This window comes from Xenopus laevis, chromosome 1L, assembly GCF_017654675.1.
Source record: "Xenopus laevis strain J_2021 chromosome 1L, Xenopus_laevis_v10.1, whole genome shotgun sequence".
Taxonomy (NCBI): domain Eukaryota; kingdom Metazoa; phylum Chordata; class Amphibia; order Anura; family Pipidae; genus Xenopus; species Xenopus laevis.
In genome coordinates this window covers 60527838-60551391 of record NC_054371.1, presented here as the reverse complement: position 1 = coordinate 60551391, position 23554 = coordinate 60527838, and the positions used below count along the sequence as shown (strand labels likewise).

At 38.6% G+C, this 23554-nt stretch overlaps 1 protein-coding gene across 2 annotated transcripts in view; it reads right to left on the bottom strand.

The window, feature by feature from the left end:
- Positions 1–22575, bottom strand: part of nr3c2.L (nuclear receptor subfamily 3 group C member 2 L homeolog) — a 195412-nt gene extending 172837 nt beyond the window's left edge. Inside the window, exons 1-2 of one of the 2 annotated variants that reach the window (XM_018243204.2) lie at positions 21816–22575; positions 9157–10906 (exon numbers count right to left, since the gene is read on the bottom strand). In XM_018243204.2, coding sequence (XP_018098693.1) covers positions 9157–10904 — 1748 coding nt within the window. In that variant the 5' untranslated portion in view covers positions 10905–10906; positions 21816–22575. 2 annotated transcript variants of the gene reach the window in all.
- Positions 22576–23554: the final 979 nt, after the last annotated feature.

Below are 23554 nucleotides of genomic sequence, written 5' to 3'. Positions count from 1 at the left end.
AGAAAAATAATGAGACCAATATATTCATGCATTGAGCAGAATATAAGTATATTAATTGACTAATATCTATTCATCAAACTTTCTCCCTTAAATAAAACCAGTGGGTTCTTGCACCCGTCATAGATATTCATTGATTGAGAGCTGCATCTTGGCATGTTGCTAATAAAAAGATGTGCTTGCTCGTCATCACATTGTATAGGTTCCATTCTGGTTAAATTCAAAGCGGAGCTGGGCACTCCTATTTAAAGGAAGAAATCTTTTGAAGCATATGTCTGCATAAGCTGCACAATGTTAATAAACCTTATTGATTTACTGGTTCATCCACCTGTGCCCTAGTACATAAACCTTGTACAAGCGCCCAGTGTTACAAAGTTCAGCACTCAAAGTCTACAAACTCTCATAGCTTTATGTAAAATGCACAAACTACACATGCAATAGCAACGGTAATACAAATAATGAAAAGATGAAGTGGATAGTTCTGTAGGATAAATGATCTGCAAAATAACCTATCTATCTATCTATCTATCTATCTATCTATCTGCGCACTTTTTTCTCTTTGTTAGACAGTTCTTACATAATTGTGCTGCAGTGGGTGATCCTTTTCAGATTTCTGTAAATAAGCAAATACATTCAATTACAGAACGAATAAAGAGTCACAAATGACCATGAATGAGAGACCTTACAATCTATTTTAGAAGGAGAAAGGCAGGCCGTAAAAATTCATAGAGTAGCTAGGGGAGAGAGAAGTTTGGAGATTGAATTATCAGGCAGAGGATGTTATAGTGATTAAATCACTGAAGAGATTGTCCCAACATTTAAAAATCAGAAAGGGGGAAAAAAGTTCTGGTGCATGTATTTTAGCAACATGTTTTGACCATGCCCATTTTGTGACCACACCCCTAAATATCAATTCCATTTTACAGAATTTGGCAGGTTATAGAAACTTTGAACACTTCTAGGGGGTTTTGGGCTATAATTTATGTGTTATTACAGTTTTGCTAATAAAGGTGAACTGGCCTTTAAGATGAAAGTCTCAGTTCTCCCAAGAGACCTGCTTAGCTTAAATAGTTACAATTGTATCTTTGCTTATCTTAAATTGTTACAAATATATTCATGTGCAGGCGCTAAGCATTCTGGGCTCTCTGCCAAAAAGCCTTTTTGTTTAATTACATTTAAGAAACTTTAAATCTTTTTCTGGCGTCAGTGCAGGAGATCAAAGAGAAACTCCGGACATGACAGTAACAATCCTTGACTGCGAATTTTTGCATGCGATGCCACCCTCTGTGTGCACCAATCAGTATAACAAGTGGTGACAGAAACACGCAAGGTGCCTTTAGCCAGTCACTCATCAGCAAAATGCATATAACTACATATGTGTGGACAGATTGGCACAAGAGGTCAAAATGGACAAAAGGTTTTTAATATGACTTGTTATTCTAATTGGGATCTAAATCAAATCGATTCTGACTATAAATTCAACTGTGCTTTAACCCTGCATAAATTGCAGTTTAAAACAGGCACTGGAGGATTTGCACCAGACCGGTTGAAAATTCTCCTTCCACTTTCCAAATGATGTTGGTTCTATCAGCTTACACACGCAAGAACCAGCTTGAAAATAAAATTGCCAAATGTCATGTGTTAGCAGCTATTGCTGCTAAAAAGGATTTATTGCATGTTGCACATCATCCAGTAAGTGACATAAAGCAGCCATGAAAGGACATTAAAGGACTAGTTCAACTTTAAGTTATAGAATGGCAAATTCTAAGCAACTTTTCAATTGGTCTTAATTGTTTATTTTTGTTTGACTTTTTCCAACTTTCAAATTGGGGTCACTGATCTAAAAACAAATGCTCTCTATGGCTGCAAATGTATTGTTATTGCTACTTTTTATTATTCATATTTCTATTCAGACCCTCTCCTATTCATATTCCAGCCTTTTAGTCAAATCACTGCATGGTTGCTAGGATAATTTGGACCCTAGCAACCAGATTGCTGAATTTGAAACTGGAGAGCTGCTGAATGCAAAGCTAAATTGGCTCAGAATATCTTTCTCTACATCATACTAAAAGTTAACACAAAGATGAACCACCCTTTTAAAACTACTGTATAAACTCCAGCAAAAAATCTAGGTTTATGTGCCCATATTACCAGGATACAGTTATTCCATAGATTGAGAAAGATGGCAAAAATACATTACTAGCTTTTTTCCTGTTGGCTGGTAACACTTCATCTTTGACTGATGTTGCTTAGATTTTTAAATACAAATACACTTCAATATTTATATAAAATCTTAATCCAGAACCAGTTTATCCACATCTATTTCACAGTAAAGTCCACACCCAGCAACTGCGAGAGTTTGCTTTCCAAGTCCCATAATACCATGCAGCTTGACTTTTCTCTCACAAACCCATAATAATAACATAGGCTGAAGGGCAGATCTCTTCTGGGTTCATGCTCTATTTTCCTCATTTTTTTCGTCTTTTTTTAACTTTTTTAATAAAACGAAAGTCCAGATTCCGGAGTGCTCTTTTGATAAAGTATATTATAACAGTCGTTAATACAAATATACGGGGATGTAACTACAGAGGAAGCAGGCGGTATAGGGGACACATGAAGCCCTACTTAATATACAATTTTAAAAAATATTTGTAAAAAAAAAAAGAAAAAGTTCAACCTCTAGATATTTTGGGGGCCTGAATAATAATTTTCTGTGAGGCCCATTAATATCTTGTTACACCCCTACAGATATAAATATACAGGCAGTGATAAAATAGAGGATTGTGAAGAAGAACAAAATGGTATTTTTTTAATCTGATGCAGAATAATGTATTGGTGAAGTTGACTTGATTCAGAACAAATAGACTCCTTTTCTCTCCCGAACCTCTCTAAGCATACAATCACCATGGAGACCAGATTGGGGCACTACATATAGAGGAAGGTTATGCATGATGCTGGCACAGTTAATGGGATATATGTAGCAATAATAGCAAATGTATAAGTTTCCCCTTTGATCTAGTATAACCAGAACACTTTGTTATGCAAGCTATTTGGACTTTTCTACAGGTTGGGGTAGCTAAATCAGAGGAAAAAAAGCTAAAAATACGTCTTTCAAGATCCCTTCAAATCCTGAAGGATTTGATTGCTTCCCGTTTATCAAAATTTTCCTAACAGTCCTGAAATGTCTTGATCTTTTCAGACAGTTGGGAATGTTTGTAACAAATTGACAATTTGTCGAATGTGTTATACTTGTTTGAGCAGCATATATTGGGGTAGCAGTAAACCAATTAGAGAAATAATTTGGACAAGTGCAGAAAATACATTTTTAAATCTGAAGCCCTCTGTAATGTTTTACCTAGCTGTAATCATTCACTCTCAAAAGAATTACAGAGAATTAATAAATTGATCCTTATTTATATTACCAACTATATTACAGTACATACTTCTCTTCTCCTTTTCAATATAAAGCCCCAATGAGAATGACCTTCTTTACCTGCTGCATTGGTCAGTATTTTTATAAAATGTAACACTAGTAACACAAGCTTTCTTTTTAATGTACAATCCTGTATAGTATGTAATGTAATGCCACACATATGACATTTTCTACAGAGTTTGCAAAAAACATTAGCGAGTTAACATCTTTCAGATTGTTGTGTTTAGGTCATTAAAATATTGATAATTTCACATTGGGCACTTGGAATGGTGTGCCTTTATACAATCGGTAGAACTAGAATAAAAAAATAAAGAATTCTCATGTTGGCAAAGCTAGACTAACCTGTAGCCAGAGCATTAGAATGTTAATAAAACTGCCAGCTTGAAGTGAAACAGCAGCAAAATGCCTCTGAATGCATCTATGTGATTTTTCACCATCAGACTATATTATACTTTTGGTACTTTTACCTTGTTGTGAAGATAATTAAAGGAATTTAATGTGCTCTTAGAGGGTTAAAATACAGGTATGGGACCTGTTATCCAGGATGCTCAGGACCAGGGTTTTTCTGGATAATGGATATTTTCTTAATTTGGATCTTCATAATTTAAGTATACTAGAAAATCATTTAAACATTAAATAAACCCAATAGGCTGGGTTTGCTTCCAATAAGGATTAATTATATCTTAGTTTGGATGAAGTAGTACAGAGAAAAAGAAATTGTTTTTAAAAATTTGGATTATTTGCATAAAATGGAGTCTATGGGAGACTTAATGTAATTCAGATCCTTTTGTATAACGTGTTTTCTGGATAACGGATCCCATACCTGTACACTCTGCTTCACCTTAAAAAAAGACACTGTGCTTAATCTAAATCCACTGTCTCCACTTATATTCATCATGATGGGGGTAGTGGTTATTGAATATTAAAGATTTTCATTGACTTAAATGAATATTAGGTATAACATGAATATATTAAACAGGACTAAAATTATAATTCCAGTTGAACAGTATGAGGAGATTTATTATTTGTGAATTTGGACAACTTCCTCTCAAAAAAATAAAACCCCATCTGGTGTCAGGGAATGCTGTTTCCTGTTTAACTACAGCTCCATCAGCTTGTGCCATAAATATCATAAAAGTAGGAGATATTGGCCCTTCTCTGAGTTTTATTGTTGCTGTACACATTTACAAATAACTTCTCTAAGGAGAGAGAAAGACCAAGACAGAGAGAGAGAGAGAGAGAGAGAGAGAGAGAGAGAGAGAGAGAGAGAGAGAGAGAGAGAGAGAGAGAGAGAGAGAGAGAGAGAGAGAGAGAGAGAGAGAGAGAGAGAGAGAGAGAGAGAGAATGAGTTACCAGCTGGTAATTACACCGAAGATTGAATAACCTTACCATATTGGAGTACACATATCAGTTATGTTTCCCTTTGACATTTTTAACCTTGAGAAACTATTTTGTGATGCTCTGTGTTAGTAGGTTTTTATGGTTTGTATCAAAAACGTCATGTTGCAGTCGATCTACTGGGATTTTGCCAAAGCTTTTCATAAAAGGCTACATAAATGATTGCTTCCAAAACTAAGGTCTGTTGGTCTTGTTATTTGAACATGGAAACGATACTGTCAAGGATTGTAAACAGAGGGTTGTTGTCAGCACAACATTCTATACTTGAGGTATAGAATTCAATTTGTTCATTGATGACTTTGGGGGCATTGTAAGCAGTTTTTTTCAAAAACATAATTCTATGCAGGATGGGTCATCTTTGCAAGGGAGTCTGGGCAATCTGAGACACTAAGGGGGTTATTTATCAAGCTCCGAATTTATCTCAGTATTTCTAAGATCAAAATCCTAGCAACTCCCAATTCCCAAATGGACCTTATTTATCCTTCAAAAAAATAGGTTAGGGCAAAAACCAGGAAAAAAGTCAGAAGTTTTCGGACTTTTCCGCAAAAACCACAATTTTTTTTTTTAAAGTTTTCCGACTCTAAATCATCGGATATCGGTACTGACCGCTGCGCAGACTAATACAGGACCCCAAGAACTTTGAGTTGCCCGGTTTTCATATTCTGAGTTTTCACACCATCGGTTTTTTAAGGTCCAAAAAAAATCAGAGTTTTTCGGATTTCAGGTATTCGGAGCTTCATAAATAACCCCCTAAATAGCAGAAGATTCAATGTTAATAAATGTAAGTGTATTCTTACCCATTGCAAATCACTGGTAAGGCCCCAACTATAATATACAGGACAGTGCAAAAAGGACATTATTGAACTGTTGAGCATGATAACTATGTATACATATACAATAGGACCATATAATAATTCAGTAATTCATTCCAGCAGACACAAGGGCATCCACTTTAGTGAGAGCTATGAAGTTGGAATTCTCTCCCTGATGTGGCAGTGCTTGAAGATACATTAGATAGCTTCAAAAAAGGGCTAAATGCCTTTTTATGTACAGGGATACTGAAATGAACTTTTAATAGCAGTTGAATCAGACTGGTCTGGCAGCACTTTATAGTCAAGAAGGATTTTTCTCCCTCTTGGGCAAATTAGAGAGGCATACGACTGGGTTTTTCTGACAAAAAGGAAAACTTGATGAAATATATCACCTAACAGGAAAACATATGAGTATGCAAACTGAAATAGGAAGGAAAACGTTAAATAGAATACAGCTTTTTCCATTTGTTGGCTGATGCTTGCATGTATGAGTGCTCCTGGTTTGTCAATCTAATACAATCTAGTATTTTAATATGGGGTTATCTCATGGCACATACTATAAAAACATATCTTTTTCATTTATATGAAAGAGGGTTTTATCTGATTTATTTTATGTAGTGACCTACAAGTTCAGAGTTCACAGAGTTCAACCTGTAAACAATTATTAATCTGATCTAAAGTTGAATCAGCCTAAATTGTATTGATGTTTATTAATTCAGGGAGCGCAACAATGTCCCCATTAATAGCAAAGGCTCCAGTGTCAATCAAAAAAGAGAGAACAAGATAACACTTGCTTGCACCTACTTGAAGGATCTTCTAAGCTGCCTAATACAGCCCAATGGAATGAAGAAAGCAGCATTCCTGCATGAAAACTTTATTACTGAGTTATGTGTGGCCACATCTCACTGCCAACATAGGAAACCTATAAAAATGCATGGCACAGTATAGAATTTTTAAGCATAACTTCCCTGTTCGGTGCATTTTTCTATTCTACTTATATTTAACAAAGGTTACTTATTTCTAAAGTACAAAGACAAGTGATAAAATATCTGTTTGAGCAGATTACATGTATTTGCAAACAGCCAGAACTTTTCCAAAAGATGGAGTGGAAAAATAACTCTTTATTTATGATACCTATTATATAAGCGAATAATGACAGCTATAATTCCATAAGCTCTGTAAAGATCCATATGATATTTACTTCAACCCAATTTAGATTATACAATGTTTATGTTTTGCAAATCATTTATTTGGCCTCTTTATATGCAGCAACTATAAATAATCCAAATTATATACTTTTCTATCAACACTGTTGTTCGGCAACAACTGTTTTGTCTTCTATATTATATTTGCTGGTGTACTTGTACTTTTCATCCCCTGACTGTAACAGGAACTTCACTATCAGTTTTTGGGCTGATTATGACACAAAGGACCAAGTGCAGGGAGAAAATGTTCATGCACTATACTTATTTCACTCTGCTATAAGATACACAATTTCCATATATGCAGAGGCAACCTGAAAAGATTGTTGATTGATGTGGCATTCCTAGGATTAACTGCTCAATCAAAATGCCTAATATTAAATTGTAATCTCAGACAAGCAAGGTCTTTTACCTCTTGTATTGGTTAATACATGCATGTAATTTGTATATTTAATGTAAACACCTTTCAAGTGTACTGCAAAACTAATTATGTTACCACTTTTGTAACTGAGGCCTTTCTTTTTCTCTTGTATCAAACAGAATTCCTATATAATCTATATTATATTCTTAGATTCTCTTTTCAGCTTCATTATGTCTAATTTTCATAACAAAAATTTTTGCAGCTCTCAATGTGGTGCTATGCCTAGACCTCACTATATGAAAACCCAAAGCTCCCCATACACAAGGCAATACACGCTGCTGACTTGGGAAGTGTACGGGACCCTCCAACGGGCTTCCCCCTGATCAATATCTGGCCTAAAGTTGGCCAGATGACGATTGGATGGGTTCCAAAATTGAGGACCGCATTGTTTCTTTAATGCGGTTCTCAATCCGACCACCCATATTTTTCTCATTGTGATCTGATCGTTGGGTCTAGAGCCCACAATCGAATCAGCACAATATCGCCCACCTCAAGGTGGGCATATCGGGGAGAGAACTGCTCATTTAGTGACATCATCAAACAAGCGGGTTTTAGAGTAATGTATATACTGTGCTAACTTTCATGCAATTATTGCACAGCTGCAAAGCAAGATGGCACAGTGTGGTATAGAAACCCGAACTGCACAGTTTAATATCAGTTATCAGTTGTGTTGTGATGGCTGATTCAGTTAATGCCTTTAAGAATGGCTTGGATGATTTTTTGGACAGACATATTATCAAAGGCTTTTGTGATACTAAACTCTATAGTTAGTATAGGTATGGGTATATAGAATTTTAATTAAAAGTAGGGAGGGGTGTGTGTATGGATGCTGGGTTTTCATTTGGAGGAGTTGAACTTGATGGACTTTGTCTTTTTTCAACCCAATTTAACTATGTAACTATGTAACATGACATCAATTTGGACAGACTTCTAGGATATGGTTAAAAGAAGGTTCCTGAATACCAATGAAGTTTTGGAAGTACATTTATACATTTGAAAATGTGTAATTCAATGTATATTACATTGCAACTGAACTAAATTAGATAACATCATCATTGTCATCTTTTCGGCTCAAATGAAACCTAAAAAGCCTAAAGAAAGAAGATAATCTGTTTGGACTGCTATGATTATCCTTGGGATTGCTGGCCAAGCTCTGGCATTTTCCTTGATCTGCAATTTGACAGGCCTCTGGATAATATTCATATGATTTGGTTTGAAAGAACAAACAAAATGAAATAAAATCAGAAATCTGTTTAATGTAGATATTTAGTTCAGACTTCAAATACAGCTTTTGGATTGTTACAGAATGCAAATTCTGTACAAACATCTGGGTTGTAGCTGTTCTTACTTACTAACAAATTTCAGCAATCGCAAGCTAGCTAGATTAGTGCATGAAAATGAGCTGCCATTATCTGCAATAGATTATTAAATGTAAAGAAAAACCTAGTTGAATAGACAATATACTTCTGTGTTCACTATACATTTAAGAAGCAGGAAGAGTAGCGCTCCGTGGTGCTCACCCCTAGACCTGTGCAGTTTTCTACTGATAGGAGCACCAGCCCCGGAGTGTCAGGTAAGTAAAAGTAGTCACTTGAACAAGGAAAATACCAAGTCTCAAACCAATACAAATCACAATATTTCCACAAAGTATGGAATTGCTAGACAAGGGAATACTCTTTTTAAAATTATGTTCAGTATATTGGACAAATGAATAATGTAATCAAACGCTGACAAATAGCTTTCTGATACCAGATAAACCATATCATGAATAATATTTCAAATAATTTTTTAAAGCCAGCACAGGTATTACTAAATGACACTTTTAGTTAAATAAAAGGCAATTAAAGCCTGCAGAATCTGCAGTATATACCACGTAGGTGCTTACTTACTCACCTGGACATGTTTTCTGGAATGTATCCTGGAACTGGAAAGCCATCATTTCTCCTGGATGACAGAGTATTTTGAGCCAGTTCAGATTGTGTTTTCCAGCTCTCGACCAGTGAACTCATAGGAGGAAATGAACTTAAATTTTGGAAAGACTGGTCTCTATTAAGAGGTCGGGATAAAGAGATAGTGCCTTGCGCTCCGATTCGGTAGTGAAATGACTGGCCACATGAATTTACACCAACAATAGCTGAAGAAGGCATATTGTTCTCTGGATAAAAACTGCTATCCTCAGTCTCTTGTTTAATTGCCACATTTAGGCTTTGGTTCGAAAAGCCATTACCTTCAAATCCGTCACCAAAAGATGAGACAGGTGGTCCTAAAATTCCAGACAGAGAATAATAATCTTTGTCATCCATGAAAGCAAAATATGAACCATCCATGAATGGAAATGGATTTGCTGACTGGCTGCCTTTAAAAAGAGCACTAGAACAAGTGTTTTTACATGACTCCTGCTTTATTGGAATTGAGAAAGCTGGATCTGAAGAAACAGTATCTCCGAAACAAGTACTGCTAAAAATCGCATCAGGGTCCGGTTTAATAAATTTTACAAGGCTAACAGTAGAATCAGCAATTTCATTACCCATTTCTTCAACTTTAGGAAACATGATCTGCTGAGCACCTTTATCCTTCGTTTCTGCACTAATAATGCCATCAGAAGCAGTCCCACCATCTGTAGGCATTACTCCAGGAAGGAATCCCAATGTACTACTTGCAGGACTGCAAATAGATGATCCCATGGAACTTGCAGCTGGGCTCGAAATAGTGGACCTATTATTGGCATTGGAAGGGCTGGAAAGAGAGCTTCTTGTGTTTATATTCCCAGGACTAGACACAGAAGGTCTCACTGTGATATTATTTGGACTAGAAACTGGAGATTTTAAGCTGGCATGACTTGGAGGGCTTGAAATAGGTGATCTCATGCTACTCACTGGGCTAGATAAGGGTGATTCCACAGTACCAGCAGGGCTATGAGCTATGGAGCATCTATTATCTGTATGTGGGGAGCATGATTTTGGAGTTACCTGGTTAACAGGACTGTGGACTGTAAAATTTCCAAAAGTGGTGGAACAAGAAGTTGAACTAATTCCAGTGGGACTGCAAACAGGAAGTGCCATAACAGAGGGGCTACCGACTGACAAGTTTTTTTCACTGTAAGACAAGGGACTCTTTACAGTATTGCTCTTTAATTTACCATTCATGGATTTGTCTGATTCTATAGCTGACCTTAGCGACCGAGTCTGACAATCTGCTGGAAAAGTACCTTGTGTCGTTTGCTTGTAAAACGGATTCATGCTTTGAAAAATAGTTCCAGACCCATTTGTGCCTTGTTGGTTCTGCTGATCGTAGGGGTAATCCGAATCCCGAACAGAATCCATGTACAAACCCATTGACTCAGCTACAGCTGCAGATAGTTCTTTTGACTCTAGCTCAGGTTTAAGTTCTTGTGTCAACAAACTAGGCTTACTGCTGTCTTGCTGAAGGCAAGGGAGGAGATCTTGTTTCTCTTTACTGTCTGCTTTTGCATTATTTTGAGGGAAACTATCAGAATCACAGTTCACATTGACTATTTCCATGTAAGTATTCTCAGGAGTCTGCTGTCTGGAATTTGGAGAGGAGAAATCCCGAGGAACCTGGCCCCATTGCCTCTCCATGTTGACTCCTTCCTGGAAATTCTTATATCCTTTTGTCTCCATGCCTGAAAAGATAAAATATATATATAAATTGGTTTTGAATCCACAATTTTAGGATTTCACCAAACCTCCAGAACCTAATGTGAATCCCGATTTGCATAAACATCTCAAAAAACACAGAAAACTATTTCAACCAAAACCAGCCTAAAGTCACATGACAACTATGGTTTGGTTCAGTTTGGTAAGGCATTCAGCTTTGGCCAAATCCAAATACTGCAAAAGGGGCTTCAAATATAATATACACACACATAACTATGTATATGTATATAAAATACAATCCGAGATTCACAAACACACAACAAATGAATATTTGCAAGATTGGCTGCTTTCAGAAGGCTGCCTTTGTATTTTTAATGTATAGAAACCTTATGTGTGTGCACTAAAGCATGAGCTCCTAGCTACTCCAAAGAAGGAACCTGAGAGCACAAGATTTGACATTCTTAACATCACGCCCCAAACAAGTTAAAGTTCCTCTTTAACTTGTTCTCCATGCTGGAAAGCAAAAAAGTAGAACCTTACAACACACCTTTATAATCCCGATACCCCTGAATCCGAAAGATTTGGCCAAATACCGAACCAAATCCAAATTTGCATTTTCAAATTTTTTACTCCCTTGTTTTGTGACAAAAAGTCATGTGATTTCCCTCCGTGCCCCTAATTTGTCTATGCAAATTAGGAGTCTGATTCGGTTCGGCTGGGCAGAAGGATTCAGTGAATCCTGTTGAAAAAGGTCATATACTCGCCGAATCCAGAACCGAATCCTGGATTTTGGCCATCCCTAGTACTAAGGGTTTCCTTGTGTAGGGAGGATCCTGCACTTTAAAACAGGAACCCCTTTTGACCATTTATTAATGCAGACCTGTTTGTTTAGGTTAAGCCATACACACCCTATGGCAAATTAGAAGTCAGCACGACTTCAACTCCCTTCTTTGGCTGGGTGCACGTCCTCCAATGGCCACTTTCCACTGGCAATACTGGCGAAGAAATCAGTCCAGCACCCACAGTTTAGGATAAAACGGCCTTTATTGGACCAAGGGCATTACAGCAACGTTTCAGACCAAATTGTCTTTTATCAAGCCATACACACCCTACATGAGTAAAAACTCTCTAGTTTCTGTGCTACACAACAGGTGAATTAGACACAAAGACTAAGGGAAAGATGACAGATAAACAGACATGAGTCATAATAGCTTTGTTTCTTTGGTAGTGAGGGAGCCAGCATCTGTGGGGTCAATAAAACCAAACTCCTGCTAAATCTGCCGTATATCGTGTTTTTTTACAACACTCCCTATGTACAGGGAGCCTGGAGAAGTCATCTGTTCTCCATATTACATGTGAGTTTTTCATTTGTGTAGTGTATTTATCCTTTATGTATTCTCCTTTATAGCAACAACATGTTTAAACAGGTCTTGACAGATCTTACTTTTCATTTACATCCGCCACTGCCTAACTGGATCTTGCATTTGGAGTGTGGATAGAAACCAGAGTTCCCAGAGAAACCCCATGCAGACACAGGGAAAAACCTTGCAGATGTGTACAGGCTGGAATTGTATACAGAACCCCAGCACTGCAAGGGTGCTAAACTAACTACTGAGACAACACGTGGCCAAATATCTTTTCTCATCCAGGTGTCATGTTAAACATTTAAAATTCAATTTATGAGTCAGTGCAGCAGGAAGTTGTGTGTACGTGTGATTGTCACTTGCAAAACGTGAGTCCAAAAAGCTGCATCTTCTCACCACTTTCTTGCTCAGTTCAGACCAGAATGTAAGTTTCTGGACCACAAGGCATGCTGTCCAACAAAGACATGATATGACTTTCACAATAAATAATTCAACAAATAAAAAACAGCTCAGCCATCAGCACTAATATTTGGAGGAATAATCTGCTTGTCCCAAACTTTTGGGGCTTTGACATACCAAAACATAGCAAAATTTGTAGGAACACAGCACTGCACTAAACTTCCTTTCCCTGAAGAAGGATCAGAAGAAGTTTGCTATCAAAATGTTTGAAATTTTTGTTTAAAATATACCACTTTGATAGTTGCTACTGAGCGTCGTGCTGTGTTACGTTAATTTGCACATTTGTGTGTAAACACACATACACAAACTATAGCTCTATATATTTTACTTTTCCATAAAGGCATCCAAACCACACAATGGCATTAATTGAATTGCAGCAGAAGCAGGTGGAACATTCCACAGCCTCACTACATAACTTAAAGGGTACGGTTCATCTTTACGTTACCTTTTAGTATGTTGCTTAGTCTAAGCAATTTTGCAATTGGTCTTCATTATTTATTTCACATAGTTTTTTAATTATTTGCCTTCTGCTTCTCACTCTTTCCCGCTTTCAAATGGGGTTGCTAAAACCCTAGCAGAAATTGCAAACTGGAGAGCTGCTGAATAAAAAGCAAAATAACTCAAAAACCACAAAAAATAATAAAAAATTAATACTAATTATAAATTGTCTCTGAATATCACTCTCTACATCATACCAAAGTTAATTTAAAGGTGAACAACCCCTTTAAGCTTTTTGAAAAGTAAACATAATTTTCAAGCAACTATGCAATATACATCAATTAAAGAATATGCAGACTTTTTGTGATTTTTAATGGTTTGGAACAGTTCCCTAAGCCTAGCCCCTGCTATCCTGCTGATCTGTCTGACCACTTTGCTGAGCTGGCTGACTATTGTTACTTTATATCAGCAGCCATCTGTCCTCAGCCTGCATCCTCTAAACCCCACAATTCCCTGCACAAGTGACTGCACTGGGTCTGTGGATACAAATCTACACAGTTGTTACAGGGAAACAAACAAAGCTGCTTGAGTTGTTGAAAGTAAGGTGGGGTGGGGCTACCCCTGTCGTTCGAAAGTATGATTGTTTCCCTGCACAGCAGTTAGGGACTGTCTGAAGTTTCCTAACTGCAGCTGCCAGAGCAAGTAAAAGGAAGGGTGAATACAGCCAGGTTTCTTATAAAAACAGTACACATTTTTTAATTAAAGTATATCGGAGATAGGTTTCTTTTTCCTTAGAGAAAGTAAAAATGTGATTTTATTTTTTTTGCCTTTACATCCCCTTTTTAACAGCTGGATTTCTGCATAGAAAATGGCATTCATACTTCTTAAATAAACAGGTAACTGTGATGGGTATATTAGGGGTTTCTGTGTTATTTGGATCTCTTAAATTTTGGTTTGGAATCCGGAGTTCCACTTTAAGCATCATAATAAATTGATCTTCGAGAAAAAGCACAGACAGCTCCATAAATTATCTGATCTAACCATGGTATGTATGTGTACATATGTATACACATACACAAAATTAATTATATTTTAATATATAAACAACCTGTCTTTAATCTTCATTGTTTGTTAATAATGTAGCCAATTGTAAAGACGAGACCAGGCCATATAGATAAATAAGCAACTATCTACTGTAGCATTTCTCTCTCACACATTCCAACTCTGCTACTGATATATTTATAAAAATACATAGATGCAAACATGCTGTAATCTACAGCAATCAGCCACCAATAAGTTATGATCAGCCGGCAATACTAAAAGCTCTTCTGTTGCTATGGGTTACTGCACTTAAGCACTTATACTTTGAGGTATTAAAAAGTTAGGCTTCTCTGTTCTATTAACCCAAGAATTTACGAGTCTTCTATTTTGTTCTGCATATGATTAGACTGGTTGAGATGATGCATTAATATGCAGTGACATTTGGGACTGAAATTAAGTTGAATAAAAAAAAAAAGAAAATCAAAAACATCATGGTGAAACCTCATACAGACTGAAACAGTTATGAAGCGGATATACCCACAAACACAATAAAGGCAATGCCAACTGAGATGCACCAAACTTGCAAAAAAAAAAAAAAGTAAAAGTCGATAAAATTTGGCGTATTTGTTTAATTTATGAATACATTCTAAAAACCAATCCAATTCTGGTATTCTGTCCTAAATCCTTCTGCAACTGCAAATTGTAAACAATGTAATGACATTTTATTTTCTGTCCAGAAATTCCCCAAACACAAATTTTCCTATTTCCTAATTGTTATAATTCATATATAAGTGTAGATTTACCGTATATACTCGCGTATAAGCCGAGTTTTTCAGCACCCAAAAGGTGCTGAAAAACTCAACCTCGGCTTATACGCGGGTCATACCGTAGATACGCTCCTTCCGCGGCCCCAGCAGGACTGTCTGTGACTGACTGTCACGATCGCCGCCCGGAGCAGGTCCAGGAGCTCCGGGCGGCGCGTCCTTCCCTGCCGGCGTTCGCTCCCAAAATGGCGGCGCCCATGGCCGCCACGGCGATCGTGACAGTCAGTCACAGACAGTCCTGCTGGGGCCGCGGAAGGAGCGTATAGCCGAGAAGGAATAAGAGGGAACATTAGGTGGGCCCCCAGGGCCTCGTCAGCCCAGATCCACTCCTGCGGCTGGCAGAGCTGCTTCTTGCCTTCACTCCTTCCTGACCTCCCCCACTCAATAGCAGCTGTAATACACATGAAGAAGGTAAGCACTGGGGGAGAAGGGGGGACAGAGGGGAATTTGTGGCTGGGGGCCCCGTGCGGGTGGTGGGGAGGTAGTGTGCAGCCTCTGATTCCATAGTTTTCTGTTCCATAGTTTTTGTTACTCCTTTTTCTCAAAATTGTCTACAAACTTCTCAATATGATTTTATCTGTTAAATCATTTCTTTTAAATGTAAAAATGAGCTGACTTTTATGTCTCGATATTCACATTTTGAAATCTGACATGGGGCCCCTAGGCTTATACACGAGTCAATAAATTTTTCCAGTTTTCTTAGGTAAATTAGGTACCTCGGCTTATACACGGGTCGGCTTATACACGAGTATATACGGTATTATATTTTGGGTTTTTTTCTTCAAATGAACATACAGTAAACAGGCTGTGGGCCAAATGAATGGAGCCAAACTGCAGGAATTGAAGGCTAGGGATCTGATGCTGCTCCTGCCTACATGGTAAATCGGCAGATGACCCTACAGGATTACAGGATAGTCTTTTGCAACTGACCCCCCCCTCCCCCGACATACAGCACATGCTAGCAGTATGGATAAGAATATATAGCTGCCTTTACCATTTCAAAGTTGGTTTTTTCACTATCTAAGTTTAATGTCCCTATCTCTAGTGTTTCAGTCTGGCAGCTTAGTAATCGAGGTGTTACAATTTTGCAACATTTAGTTGATACATTACTCAGCAGCATCTCTGGAGTATTAGCAACTATTGTATCAAGTCTAACAGCTTGCCTGTAACGAAATTCAGGGATTCTGCTCAGCAGGGAAAACAATATGAAATGTATCAACTAAATGTATCAATTTAGAACAGTTTGCAGGGTCAGCATGTGATGTCATCGGTTGTAATCGGAGCTTAGTGATGCCATTTCTGACACATGACTAAAGCTGGCCATAGATGTTGAGATTTTTAAAAGATCAGATCCTGAGACCACGATCTTCTCGGAACGATCGTACGATCGTACAAATTTACCATCAACTAAAAAGACCAATTTGCCAGGAAAACAAAGGGGAGCTGCCTGCTTGGCCCTGCAAACATAGATAGATTGCACTGGGACCGACAAAGATTTTTTGACCTGGCCGATCAATTTCCTGACAGATGTCGGCCTAAAAATCGTAACATGTACGATCGTTCGAATCCCACTAACCGCACGATAATTTCGAAGGATTGGTCGGGCTTCACTAAAATAGGTCATTCAGCAAGAGAAATCTTTGCGTCTTGGGGACCTTTACTGAAACTTGTTTATCATAATAAATTAAGTACCCCCTGTTGCAAAATGTGAGGCGTTCCATGACCTGGAGGCCTTCAGCCTTATGCTTTTATTTGGTTATGGAACTCCTTGGTAATTTATAATATCCTAATATTTCACAATAGGGGGTACTTTATTTACTATATATACCCATACACACAACACTGCACACATATCACTGAAATAGAAGTAGTAGAACTACAAGGAAGCGCACATTAGAAACTATATGGTTTAGTAAGTTAATATAAATTGTGTTTATACAAAAAGTGTGACAAATTACCAATAAAATCCACTTAAAGTGACTTGTGCACTTGTGTAATCTCTCTTTTACCGCACACCCAGTGAGTCAGCCTACTCACCAGATATAGACCAGTATTAAGCCGAATGGAAAGGAATTGAGGTACATATGGTCCTGCAGCAGATCTTCAAATGCCCCAGCAGTAAAAAAAAATGTTCCAATGCTCCGCAGGTTGGATATAAAATATAGAAGCCAGTATATAGACTAGCAAATTTTAATAAATGAAAAAAACACAAAAAAATGGCTACTTACAAAACATCCAATATAGTACATCATATAGAAAAACAGGTGAATACAATTCAGTCCAACGTGTTTCATGTCTTTAGCCGCCACGCTTCCTCAGGGACAGGAAGAGTGAAATGCATTGTACCTATTTTGGATGTTTTGTTAAGTAGCCAATTTTTTTTTTAATTATTTATTAAAATTTGCTACACTATATATTGGCTTCTATATTTTAAGTCCAACCTGTGGAGCATTGGAACATTTTTTCACAGATGGGGCATTTGAAGATCTATAGTTTTTATCTAATGTGCATGTCCTTGTAGTTCCACTACTTCTATATCAGATTTAGAACTCCTATACAGAGGGGATAGTTCAGGAAGCTGAAATCCACTTATTGGAAATTGGGAATTTGATTGTGAAGATCACATTTTACCGCTGAACATTTGTTTAACTGGTGCACATATTTCACTACTTTCAAAAGTGTAATAAAAAAAACTGAAAAGCCATAATCTATACTTCTGTACAAGACATTGGGAAGTACATGTGTGTGAAGGGGATGGCAGCCAGGGTTACATGACAACATTATTCATTAAACAACTACTAAAAAAGATATCCATTAAAATACTATTGGTCTTGGTGGGGAAATTCAAATTAATGTAAATGGGACAGAGTTGAACTTGATTTAAAAAACAGATCCTACTGTAAAGAAAGGGCCTGTTATCTTATGACTACACATATAAAGTGATAAACTTGCATAAACAATAGATTTTCCTGCTATTCCCCAGAGTTTCTAATAGATTTATTAATATGTCTTTACTGTCTGGACCTTGAGCCGTAGGGAACTAATATTTTCCAAAAATAGAGACAGGGATTCACTTCCAAGGTTGGATATTTGCACCTGTTCCCTACCTGCATTAGGACCTACTTGTCATTTGCTGCTTTCCCTCCCCCTTTCTTATGTAGCCAGTCTCTCATAGCACCAGGTGCCCAGGTATAGTGGTAGAGACAGATTAGCTTTAGTTTGCAAACAGTAGCAGGCTTGGCATTGGTCTGTCTGTGTGTGCCCAGTGGTGGCGGGAGAAGAGGTGGGAGGAGGAGAAGAAGGAGTGTTCAGATAATTTAACTCCAACTCTACCAGTAAGGACAATATACTCCCAATAAAATGTTTTTCTCCTAGTTGCTAATAAGAGTACGCACAGCCATCCTCTATACTTAAATTGGCATATACTACAACTATACATTGACAAAGAAGAGGTTAAACATCAGATACCATAGCAAATTATATGAGGGCCCCCGTCCTTCCCCTCTGTCATTGACACTCCTTCAACATTCCCAGCCCTTTCACTGGCTACACCAAATTGTCAGTTACAAGCGGGGTGGCATGACTGATATTAAGTTGCTGCGACACAAAAGTTAACCAATTCAGTGAGGCTAAAGAGCCCTATGGAAGCATATATTAGATTGCTGCGAACTGTAATACATTCCTTCTGCAGACCAGCTCTGTAGACGTGCATGCAATTCCCTTTGTATTTCCTATATACTTACACTGTATCTCTCATAGACACTTTAATTCCTGTGTACAGTCCCCAAACTACTTTCTGCACATCTATTCCAGTCATTGTTTTACTGGGTAAAACAATGATTGTACTGGGAGGGATATATATATATATATATATATACACAGCAAAAGATCCGCACTTACAGGTCTTACAATTATGAGCAGGGTGTAGTTTATTCACTATATAAAGTATCCAGTTCATTGTAAACTAAAACATTACAAAGTGTAACTATAAATAACTAAAAGAAACCACTGTGCTCCATAAGTGGCAATGTGCATCTAATTTGTCCAACTAAACACATTTAGTTTTTGGTTCAGTCTGGCAAATTTGTCATTAAATATTAATTGCATTGAAAATAATATTCGGGACCTGTTTTTTCTGTAAATATGAGCACTAGTCCTTACAGCTAGCAGAAAACATGTTAATACTGATTAAAGAAAAATAAATTCCCATTAATGTAGATTTTAGATAGCTTAGATAACATGAAGTATAAGGGTCTATCCATGTATTATACATTAAAAATTGAAAACTATTTGTTTGAATGAGTCTCTATGGGAAATTGCATTGCATTGCCGTATTTTGGAGCTTTCGGATAGCAAATACTTAAAGGTGGCCATACACGGATAGATCCGCTCGTTTGGCGATGTCGCCAAACGAGCGGATCTCCCTCCGATATGCCCACCTTGAGGTGGGCAATATCGGACTGATCCGATCGTGGGCCCTAGGGCCCAACGATCGGATCCTTCACGTTCGCAAACGGGCGGTCGGATTGCGGGACCGCATCAACGAACAGATGCGGCCGCGATCCAACGGGATTTTTAACCCCATCCGATCGAGATCTGGCCGACTTTCGGCCAGATCTCGATCGGGTAAGCCCATCGGGGGCCCCCATACACGGGCCAATAAGCTGCCGACTCGGTCTGTCGGCAGCTTTTATCGGCCCGTGTATGGCCACCTTTACCTATATCTATGCTGTAACAACATTTTAATTGCATTTTTTTGTTTCCTTACTAAGTCCTCTGAAAGGGAAGTGACTGAAAATAATTGCTTAGTAATAGGCTTAACTTTATCCTGCCTACAAAGTGGTCTACAGTCAGTAATGTAACGTTAACACTTTGCTTGTATGTAACCTATCTTCATAGAAAAGTGGTACGTACTGCTTCTGAAACATTAAACATAACAATAACCCAAAAACAACTGAAATAAGAACGGAAGCATTTCACTGCTATATTAAACACACAAAAAAGAAAATCAGGTTCTGACGCAAGCATCTTTTCATTCTCTGCTGCCAGATATGAATCTGCCCAGATTTTGAAATCTCTCCTTGACCTAACAGGTATAACAAGAAAGTTAAAAAAATATATATGCCAATGATCCAAATAAAAACAATGACAGTCTCCTGAAGATGTATGTGAGCTCCACCTGCATCAAGGTGAGCCACACAGGCCTGTAGCCATTTGGCAAGAAGCCGGGTGCCCTCTGAGATTTCTTCTGCTTCATGCAGTTGTGCATGACGTTCAAGCGTAACCCTCTCCTTGCACTAATACACGGCAGTCACATATCGTTTCACTTACACAGACTGGAAATTTCCACTAGGCAATAAGACGAGGGTGTATCCCAAAGCAGGTGAACAAATATAAAAAGAATAGTATATGTATAGGTCTATAAGTTCTAGTAAGCGCTATATAAACTAGCCCTTCTGAGTCACTATATGACCTTATAATACACAAAAGCCATAAATATCTTGTAAATGATATATAATACACAAAAGCCAAGAATATCCTGTAAATTATATCCTTATAAACGGTAAGTTCTGATGTCATCAGTTATAAACGGTGAGTTCTGCTGTCATTTCTGTCACATGACTCACTGAAACTTGTGTATTATAATAAATAAAGTACCCCCAGTTGCAAAACAGGAGGATATTAGAAGTAACCTTCGGCCTCGTGTTTTTATACGGTCATGAAACTCCTCGGTAACTTATAATATCCTTATAATACACAAAAGCCATGAATATCCTGTAAATTATATCCTTATAAACGGTGAGTTCTGATGTCATCAGTTATAAACGGTGAGTTCTGATGTCATTTCTGTCACATGACTCATTGAAATTTGTGTATTATAATAAATAAAGTACCCCCAGTTGTAAAATATGAGGATATTAGAAGTTACCTCGGAGTTCCATGACCTGTATAAAAACACTCGGCCTTCGGCCTCGTGTTTTTATATGGTCATGAAACTCCTCGGTAACTTATAATATCCCTATATTTTACAAAAGGGGGTACTTTATTCACTATATAATTTACAAGAGGGGGTACTTTATTCACTATATACACATATACAGAAGTGAGCTGTCATCCCTTGTTATGAGCTTCAGTGCACAAAACAGCAGTGGCCTCGTTTCTTTGGCGAATGAAAATGCCACACAAACACATCACACTGAGCAACACACACACACAGACACACGCAGGGTGGGAGAGAGAGAATTACTGTACAACAGACACACACACAGACACTCATGCACCTTTAAACTTCCTATGTCTAAGACAGGTTTTATGACGCAATAACAGGCGAACAAGTCAAAGCAACACCCCGACCGAAATAAAACGCCAAAGGAGACACTTCTGACCCCAAACTGAACCGATTTCCCCCACCACCACCACCACCAGGGCAAACATTTGGCAAAGCAGAAGGATTGTGGATTGAAGAGGTCATTGCATCCCGCGCATAATGAATCTATAAATACGCGGCTGACAAACAGGGCGGCCGACCCCGTCTGGGGAGACTGGCAGGTGACAAGTGAGAGTCGTGCGTGGAAAGTAGAGAGAGAGGGGTCGGTCGCGCGTCTGGCTGCTGTTTAACCCTTAACAAGACGTATATACACACAGAGCCGTGTCTGCAGTCCTCCAGATGTCATTGCACTACAACTCCCAGCACCCCCCAGGGGTTGTCACTGCTAAAACTGAAAGTGCGACTGAAACCTTAAATGCGTTAATACGTGGAAGTCCCCCCCCCCCGTGGACTTTGGACTATTCCCAAGCGGAACACTCACCTTGTGTCTATGCCATGGCCGGCGGCTGCTCCCAGCACAAACACACACACCCCCCAGGCTGGAAGCTATTCATTGTATTCGCCCGCCGTACAGAATGATCCCAATGGCACGATCCAGAGGCCAGGCAACCATTAAAGGCAAAGAGGCTGCAGCGTTAATGTGTCACTTCCACTCGCACAGACAGACGGGTGTCCCCCCGATGCTCTCCTATAGGTGACAGCTCCTCCAACGTGTCCACTCACACCCTCCACCCCCAGCGAAGGACTCGGCCAGTTTGGCGGCGCCTGACAGGCAAATGAAATGAGAGAAACACATGCAACTTGTCGCTGCCTCTAAATAAACTCCTTCGGGAGGCGCAGAGTCGCACCAGCAAGGTGACAACTTTTCAGTCTCCCGCTGCAAATGTGTTCCGGCTCTTGCGTGTCCCTTCTATCCCCGCTGGAGTCTTCTCTTGCCCCCAACGTGTTCTTATTTCCTCTTTCCTTACAGCAACATTAATGGAGTTTTCCTCTGCTATACACTACACTGCTGCACAGTCACCCGTTACATAAGCTTGCCATTGCCGCTAGCGTTAAGCCTTGCCCGGGGTCTTCATGCACTCCACTTGTCCGCTCCCGGCGAGTGTCTGAGCTTCCAGACAGACCCGGTGCAGCTCGACCAACACTTGCAATGAAAACAGCAACAGCAGCGGCGGCAGCAGCTGAGTGACAGGCAGTCTGAGCACGGCGCTGTCTAGTTTCCATGCAGAGAAAAGGAGGCGTGATGATGTCAGCGTGACATCAGGCAGTCACATGACTGCCGTCACGTGGTGAGCTTCCAGTCTAGCGAGAGACCAGGCAGTCTGGTGTGTGGTGCGGGCTCGCTGTGGGAAATAACATAGTGAAGAAAATACCCCCTCTTGTAAAATATATAGTGAATAAAGTACCCCCTCTTGTAAAATATAAGGATATTATAAGTTACAGAGTAGTTTTATGACCATATAAAAACACGAGGCCGAAGGCCGAGTGTTTTTATACAGGTCATGGAACTCCGAGGTGACTTCTAATATCCTCATATTTTGCAACTGGGTGTACTTTATTTATTATAATACACAAGTTTCAGTGTCATGTGACAGAAATTACATCAGAACTCACCGTTTATAACTGATGGCATGGCCTTTGTGTATTATATAGTGAATAAAGTACCCCCTCTTGTAAAATATAAGGATATTATAAGTTATCGAGGAATTTTATGACCATATAAAAACACGAGGCCGAAATACACATATTTCAGTGTGTCGTGACAGAAATGACATCAGAACTCACCGTTTATAAGGATATCATTTACAAGATATTCATAGCTTTTGTGTATTATATAGTGAATAAAGTACCCCCTAAGGTAACTTCTAATATCCTCATATTTTACAACTTGGGGTATTTTATTATAGTACACAAATTTCAGTGAGTCATGTGACTGAAATGACATCAGAACTCACGCTTTATAAGGATATAATTTACAAGATATTGATAGCTTTTGTATATTATAACTTAATCAGCGATAGATAATTGACTGGAGAGGTGCCAGCCAGGGGTTGTGTAGGGTGAAACACCTTGTCTATCTGCTGCTTTCCCAATGACAGTTTCATTAGGAAGAGCCCTGAGAAAATGTTCATCTACAATAAAGCAGATTTATATAGGGATGGCTGGTTCCAGGGAAAAGAGTATCTTTAGATAAAAGCTGCATGTTGTCGAATAGGTCCT